We start from the raw sequence: 8,687 nt of genomic DNA on the forward strand, positions 1-8,687 counted from the left end.
CTTCTCTTATATCTGTCTCTAAAATTTGTAGTTTTTCCCATATTGTTCCTGTATATTTCCTGGAAGTATAATGCTTAGTATTTTACATTTTTTTTTTTTTTGAAATGGAGTCTTGTTCTGTTGCCAGGCTGGAGTGCAGTGGTGTAATCTCACCTCACTGCAACCTCTGCCTCCCGGGTTCAAGTGATTCCCCTGCCTCAGCCTCCCAAGTAGCTGGGATTATAGGCACATGCCACCATGCCCAGCTTTTTTGTATTTTAGTTGAGACAGGGTTTCACTCTGTTGGCCAGGATGGTCTCGATCTCCTGACCTCGTGATCTGCCTGCTTCAGGCCTCCAAAGTGCTGGGGTTACAGGTGTGAGCCACTGCACCCAGCCAGTATTTTACATTTCAATTGCTAATATGAAATGTATCATTTGTTCTAATAGTTTTTGATAATGTAAGAAAGTTAGTGATTTTTGTATATTTACTTTGTAACTATCCATCTTATAAGACCATGCTAAATGGATTTTCACTGTAGAAGGTTCCCTCAGACAGCAATGTGTAGGAAGGATTAAAGATATAATGCAATAAAACAATTTATGATTATATAGCTATAATTCAGATTAAAAATGATGAGAACCTTAAAGAATGTAGCAATGAAGATGAAAATATTGATGGGTTCTGGAAATAAAGTGGTGCAATTGAGAATTTGATTCCTAATTGTGTGTGTGCATGAGGAAATGTCAGATGGTTCATGGTTTTCTGATTTGGGCAATTTGATTTATAGTAGTGGTTTTACCTGAGATTTGAATTATAGGAAGGAAAATGAACATGACATAGTGTTGGTGATGGTGAAGAGATGATGAATTCTGTTTAGGGCATGTTTAATTTGAGAGCATCAAGGTGAAAATTTGATAGACTGGTGAATAAATGGATTTGGAGTTTACAAGTAATGCCTGAACTAGAAATAATAATTGGATGAGATAATGTACAGGAAAGGTATAGAGAATATGACAGGATAGAACCCTAGGGACCACTGGTATTTAAGAGATGGACAAAAAAGGTAACCTGGTGAGACATTCGGGTAACCTGGTGGGATGGGGAATCAAAGCCAAATTGCAGGCTTGGCATGGTAGCTCATGCCTGTAATCCCAGCACTTTGGGAGACCAAGGCAAGAGGATTGCTTGAGACCAGGAGTTCAAGACCAGCCCTGGCAACATAGCAAACCCCTATCTATACAAAAAATTAAAAAATTAGCCAGGCATGGTGGCATGTGCCTGTGGTACCACCTACTCGGAAGCTGAGGCAGGAGGATCACTTGAGCCTGGGAGGCTGAGGCTGCAATGAGCCGTGATCGTGCCACCGCACTCCAGCCTGGGTGACAGAGTCAGACCCTGTCTCAAAACAAAAACAGACAAACAAAAAACACTGCCAACAACAACAAATTCCCAGAAATTTATTTTTTTAAGCCGAATTGTGAGAGTGAACGTGGAGGTGGCCCAGAAAGAAAGGAAGGGATAGATAGTAGCCAATAGTTGAGGGTTTGAATTTGAGTTCCTTTATAACTGAGTGAAGATTTTCAGTGGTGAGTTGGATTTATGGATCTTGGAATTTAGACATACAAGATAGAATGTGGGGGAAGTAACAGGAATAGTATAGAATAAGTTGCAAAAACCTCAAAGAAGCGGGGATCTGTACATAGAGATGAACAACTAATTGTCTGGAAGTAGAAATGGGGACCTAGGAAGATGCTGCTGCTCTGCTGCTGCAATATGTGGGCTCCACAGCTTCCATCCATAGTGGAATAAGGAAAATAGAACTTTGCTATAAAGGTACTTCAATGCAAATGTAGATGCAGGTTGAACCTTTAGGTGAAACAACAGATTTGATGAAGCTCGGATCGACCTATCCTGTTTGGGAATGGAGAGTGGGGATTAATACAATTTAATATTCAAAAATGGGTGTGTCCATTCAGCCAAGTGATATCCACATGGCTTCCTTCTTTCTCCAGAGTTGGCCCTTTGACCTACCCTTCCCTGCCTCAATCTTAACTATATTCAAATACTAGAAGGCTAATCTTCCTCAGAGCCTTTTAGTTATGGAACAGAATCTTGATTTTTATCATCAGATATACATATCATCAAAGCATCTGTCCTCAACAAATTTGGTAAATGTGCCTTCACCCAGATTATTGATATAAATTTTGACTAGGTCAGGATGTCTCAAGCATCTGAAGACCAACCATGCTTTGGCATCATTCCTCTCTGGTGACACTTGTTAGCACAGTCTAGGTGATGGCCTCCCCTGATTTTGTTCACTGATGTCTTTTTAAAATACCACTTTCCCTCGTATGGAGAGAGATTGTATGTGTGTGTGTGTGTGTGTGTGTATGGAGAGAGATTGTGTGTGTGTGTGTGTGTGACATTTGTACTCTCTACCTTCTTTATTCAAATTTATCTTCTTGTTCCCTCAACACAGAAGCTGTGTCCAGTGAGTCTGCTTCAGTCACTCAGATATTCTAGTTTTAGTTCCTCTTCATGCAGGAATACATGCCTCAGTAAAAAATTAAAACTTTGGATTTAAACAGTGTTTAATAGTATCTTATCCAAAATAAATAAAATAAAGTGTAACTAATGCATACTATCGCAGAGAGCATATTCCAGGCATTTAAAACATAGGAATTCTCATTTTAGTGTTTCTTCTTTTACTCTGAGGATTGATTCTATTTACCAAATGCTTCTAGTAAAGGATATATGAGGTTCCAAACAGAGATCTGTAGCATCAGGGATGTTATGTTTGTGTAATGTCAGCTCCTGTCTCTAGGAGTTCTGAGCATTCTTGTGTGTGTTGATGTAACTGAACCTGAAATTGCTTTTCCATGATAAAGTATTTTATGTTTCAGGAGACAAATTACATGTTTGTCATAGGGACAGTGGGAAATCTTAAACAATAGTAGGAACCCTGCTTTTTGGTGATGATAATGACTCCCGACCTTCATCCGGGTGATTTGCTGTACCCAACGGCCATCAGAAATTGAAGCCAAGTAGCCGGGCACAGTGGCACCTGCCTGTAGTCCCAGCTATTCAGGAGGCTGAGGTGGGAGGATGAGGCAGGAAGATCTCTTGAGCCCAGGAGTTCAAGGCCAGCTTGGGCAATATAGAAAGACCCTATCTCATTTTTAAAAATAATTAATTAATTAATTTTGTACAAGGAAATAAAATTTTTAAAAAATTGAAGCCAAGTGAGAAGTTTATGTACTTCTAGACATTGTATCTGTTGACAAAATATGTAAGTATTTGATAGAAATTTTTGCAGTAATGAAAATAACTACCATTATTGAGTACTTAATAGATAGCTGGCTTTGCGAAACCCCCTGTGCATTATCTCTCGTAATCCTCCTGTAAGTCAGGTACTCTTATTGTCCCCATCTTACAGTGAGGAAGCTGCATTTGACAAGGTCACACAGCGAATGGGTGGGAGTTTGGAGAGTGGAGTTGTGGATCTCAGACTCAGGACACTATCTCCTTTGGTTCACTCAGTTCAACAGTTTGGTTTTTTGTTTTTATTTTTAAGATATTGCTATCTAATTGTCATTAATCTACAAATCTGTCTCACAGGAACAAGTGGTGATGAACTTGGACAGCAGGCTTCTGATCTTCCCTTTATATATCTGCTGTAACTTCTTGTATATATCACCAGAAAAAAAGAATTGAAAATAATCGTCACCCAGAAAATCCAGAAAACTGACGATCTCATCAGTTGGAAACAGTAGCACTTTGAAAACTTTTTAGGCCAGCTTTAATTTAATGGCCCTACTGATATTCACATCTAAGGTGACTAACAATGACAAAGGCCTTACGAACTGTACAGACAATACAGAAGATTTTTCTTATCCTCATTGCATTTCTATGCATATGCGAAAGAACATTTTAAAGCCAAGAAAATATCTGTCAAACCATTTCTGTTAGAACGATGTCAACTCACGCTTTTAATTTAGCATCAAGAGAAAATTGCTGTAGGTAAATCTCACATTTATCTGCAACAAAATATAGATTTAATTTTTAGCTTAAACTTTGTTTCTACCTTATGTTAGTGGACCTCAGTTATCCATCTGTAAATTTCTTCTTATTTGGCTAAAATAATCTAAAAGAATAATCTGGATGGCTAATTAGAAATGCTCTTTTCAGTTGGTGCATTTAAAGCTTTCCTTTAACATTTTCACCTGCTCATTATGATTCCTCCTTTTAGTCTAATATCTTTCCAGTTCATACTTGTTTTTAATCATTAAATATTTTCTTCCTGGTTTTGGAGACTAAGCTGATAAACTTTTTTTAAAACTTAAGCATTGTCATTGCTATTTTTAATTTGACTTTCCTAGGAGTTTAAGAACAGTGAAAGTTAGCTTCGCACCTTCAAATGATCTTGAATGAGGGAAAATCAGTTTGATTCCAAGGATATTTCTTGCCTTACATGGTCTTTTCTTTGACAGTCTGTACACCTTTATTATTAGGTTTTGAATTATTTATGTACCAGATATTATAGTTTTAAACATTTTAATATTCTCTGATCTTTAGAATTATTTATGTTCAAATTTTAGTTGGGAACTTTGTTTCCTACTTAAGCTCAGGACTTTATACCCTCTGAATTGAGTGCCTTTGAGTTACACATGCTAATAGAAATTTCATAGTAAATGTAAATAAGGTCAGAGGATCTAATATGGAACCTGATGATGAAGCATTAATGTAAAAATGGAACTTATTTTTGTCAAAAATGAGATGTACACTTGTCATGATTTATGTATGTTGACCTTTTGTGTTTATTACTGTTTTGAAAATAGCCATGTCCATTTTCTTTCCAGTTAGAGTAAGTACTTCTGTGGTTAATGTATATTTTTATTATGGTTTTTAAAATGGGAATCATTTTTATGTATCTGTGCAAATAATAAATGCCCATTTGGAAAAAGAGTAAGTAAGCTCTTACATAAAATGGACCAAAAAAATCCCCCTTAATTGAAACCAAAATTTTTTTCTTTCTAGTTAGGTTTTTTTCCCAACTCCTTTTAACTTTTGGAATTTATTAATAATTTTTTTCTTTCTTAATGACATGCCCATAGGTTCATAAATTGCTTTTGTTCTTTTAAAATTCATCCATTTGGTTTAACTTAAAGGAATCTTTTAAATGCCTCACCCTTGACTCTCAGAGCTGGAATTTAAATGTTTCTAATACAGTGATTTGGCTGTTATCAGGAGGTTACATTTCAGCTGGGCATCAGCCAGGTGTGGTGGCTCACACCTGTAAGCCCAGCACTTTGGGAGGCCGAGGCAGGCAGATCATTTGAGGTCAGGAGTTTAAGACCAGCCATGACCAACATGGTGAAACCCCATCTCTATTAAATACACAAAATAAAAATTAGCCAGACATGGTGGCACACGCCTGTAATCTCAGCTACTCAGGAGGCTGAGGCAGGAGAATCACTTGAACCCAAGAGGCAGAGGTTTCAGTGAGCGGAGATTGCACCATTGCACTCCAACCTGGGCAACAGAGTGAGACTCCGTCTCAAAAAAAAAAAAAAAAAAAAGAGGTTACTTATTTTTATATTTGACTATATTAGGTCTCTTTCACGGGAAGCTGTTGTTTTCTTTCTGTCTCATTACTGTATAACAGTTTCCTTACCCTTTATGTATTGAAAAATATATAAATGCCAAACTTAAATTATTTGGATAATTAAGTTTTTGCAAATCTTGGAAGTAAAGATAATGTTTTGAGCATATTAATGAATAAAGTTAACTGTTTCATTTCACTTATATAAGTTAACTGGCCAAATTGGAATTATATGTGGTTTCATCCATTGGTTCTGTGCTGGCCAAGTTGCTTATGTCATCCATAGACAGGGTAATTCTTTCTTCAATCACAAGTAGGTTAATGTTCTTATTTGAGAAGTTGATAATTGTCAGCTAGTAATTCACATTGGTAGTAAAAATGTGCTTTTGTTTTCTTACCAAATATTTTTATGTGTTTGCAGAGTTCTTTTCAATAGAAATATTTTCAATAAAGTGTTAATAGTGTAAGCTAAAGTATTGTATAAACTATGGTTTGTGAAAGCTTTGTGTTTTGTCAGCTTTTGTCTTACAGCCTCTACTATTTTTTTATGCTAGAGCTAGAAAACAATATTTATATTTTAAGAATGATTTGTGTTTGTCTATTAGTAAGGAAGAGGTCTTTAAGAGAATATGTCCTAGAGTTTCACGCTAAGTTATTAAGAAGGGATATGAATACCTTTCCTTTAAAAAAAAATGGTTTGGCATGGAAACTTAGCAAGATAGGCAAAACTGTGTGGAGAACAGTGGTAGTCACTGTTTTGTTTTGTTTCGTTTTTAAGGTGGAGTCTCGCTGTGTCACCAGGCTGGAGTGCAGTGGCGCAATCTCGGCTCACTGCAACCTCCACCTCCTGGGTTCAAGCGATTCTCCTGCCTCAGCCTCCTGAGTAGCTGGGACCACAGGCACGCACCACCACGCCCAGCATATTTTTGTATTTTTAGTAGAGACGGGGTTTCACCATGTTGGCCAGGAAGGTCTTGATCTCTTGACCACCATGTTGGCCAGGAAGGTCTCGATCTCTTGACCTCGTGATCCGCCCTCCTCGGCCTCCCAAAGTACTGGGATCACAGGCATGAGCCACCGCCCGGCCTGTTTTGTTTTGTTTTGTTTTGTTTTTTTATGAAGTGTTTCACAGCTAACATTTTATCTAATTTCAAGTCTTTCAATAGGATTACCATCATATGTGAACAATTTTCAACATCAAATGCAAAAATAGGGTTACTAGGGGCCGGGCACAGTGGCTCACACCTGTATTCCCAGCACTTTGGGAGGCTGAGTCGGGCAGATCACCTGCGGTCAGGAGTTCAAGACCAGCCTGACTAACATGGTGAAACCCCGTCTCTACTAAAAATACAAAAATTAGCTGGGCCTGGTGGCGGGCACCTGTAATCCCAGCTACTCAGGAGGCTGAAGCAGGAGAATCGCTTGAATCTGGGACGCAGAGGTTGCAGTGAGCCGAGATCGCACCATTGCACTCCAGCCTGGGTGACAGAGTAAGACTCCATCTCAAAAAATACATTAAAAAAATAGGGTTACTGAAGATCACTGTGGCCACTTAAGTGTAAGTTAATTAAAATTTAAAGAAATTTAAAATGTACTCCCTCAGTCACACTAGCCACACTGTAAGTGCTCAGTAACTCATGTACCTGGTGGCTACCATATTGGACAGTACAGCTATAGAATATTTCTATTGCAGAAAGTTCTGATAGCTGATGTAGAATATTGGACTGGTAATGGTTAAACTGTTTAAGATGAACCTGTGTAAAGAATAGAAAATAATAGAGCTGGGGTACAAATGATAAGCATAGATGACTTGTCAATCTCCTGAAATATGTTCAACCAGTATGGACCCAATCATGTGACTGGATTAAAATAATTTTTTAAAAAAGGGCATGACACAAACTCTCCTCAACCAGAGAGTTTTAATTCTTCCTAAGGTCTAAGGTACAGGGGCACAAAGAGCAAAAATCCTCAAAGGGCATCAATCATTATTTACTAGTGGTCAGACTATCTAATTATGGAACAGAATTATTCAACAGCGTGCATTCATTTGTAAACTACAAAAGGCTGGGCATGGTGGCTTATGCCTGTAATCTCAGCACTTTGGGGGGCCAAGGCAGGAGGATCTCTTCAGGCCAGGAGTTCTGAGACCAGGTTGGGCAGCATAGCAAGACCCCATCTCTTCAAAAAATATTTTTTAAAAAAATAGCTGAAGCCAGACGCAGTGGCTCACGCCTGTAACCCCAGCACTTTGGGAGGCTGAGGAGGGTGGATCACCTGAGGTCAGGAGTTTGAGACCAGCCTGGCCAACATGGTGAAACCCTGTCTCTACTAAAAATACAAAAATTAGCCGGGCATGGTAGCACATGCCTGTCATCCCAGTTACTCAGGAGGCTGAGGCAGGAGAATCTCTTGAACCTGAGAGGCAGAGTTTGCAGTGAGCCAAGGTCATGCCACTACACTCCAGCTTGGGCAACAGAGTGAGACTCCATCTCAAAAAAGCAAATACATAAATATAAAAATAATAAAAATTAGCTGGGTGTAGTCCTAGCTATTCAGTAGGCTGAGGCAGAGGACGGCTTGAGCCAAGAGTTCAAGGCTGCAGTGAGCTATGATTGTACCCGCTATACTCCAGCATGGGCAACAGAGTAAGACCTTGTCTCTTAAAAATAAACTAGAATACTTTTGTAATGGCTGGTAATTTTATGTGAACTAGGACTGGCAAAGGTTAAAAAAAAAAAAAACTTCCTGGCTCAGAATAAAATTTCCTGGGTCAACAAAGACTTTGCTGTCAATCCCGCAGGTTAGATGTGCATTCCCTTTAACTAACATTTAAAATTGACCACTTTGCTCTCCTTAAAATGGAATCTTCTCTTAAACTTCTCTGACATCACACTATTTCTATTTCTCTGGCCACTCCTTGGTCTCATTTTGTTTTCTTCCTCTGGCTGTTTCCAGGGTCTTTTCTCTCCTGAGCCTGCACCAGGTGATTTCATGTACTCATGGCTTCAAATGACCATCTGTATTTTGGTAATTCCTTTTCCTATAGTTCCATCCTAGATCTCTCTTCCAAGTTCCAGATACACATCTAATTGACATCTCTTGA

The 8,687-nt window shown here is 38.5% G+C and overlaps 1 protein-coding gene across 2 annotated transcripts in view; it reads left to right on the plus strand.

The window, feature by feature from the left end:
* The window catches only part of GMCL1 (germ cell-less 1, spermatogenesis associated), a 54,409-nt gene extending 48,328 nt beyond the window's left edge, over positions 1 to 6,081 (plus strand). Inside the window, exon 13 of one of the 2 annotated variants that reach the window (XM_030828052.1) lies at positions 3,601 to 6,081. In XM_030828052.1, the coding sequence (XP_030683912.1) occupies positions 3,601 to 3,696 (96 nt within the window). In that variant the 3' untranslated portion in view covers positions 3,697 to 6,081. The remainder of the gene's footprint in view (positions 1 to 3,600) is intronic. The other variant, XM_003262508.3, reaches the window with a different exon arrangement.
* The last annotated feature ends 2,606 nt before the right edge of the window (positions 6,082 to 8,687 follow it).

The sequence above is a fragment of the Nomascus leucogenys genome, chromosome 14 (genome assembly GCF_006542625.1).
Source record: "Nomascus leucogenys isolate Asia chromosome 14, Asia_NLE_v1, whole genome shotgun sequence".
In the NCBI taxonomy this organism is placed as follows: Eukaryota; Metazoa; Chordata; class Mammalia; order Primates; family Hylobatidae; genus Nomascus; species Nomascus leucogenys.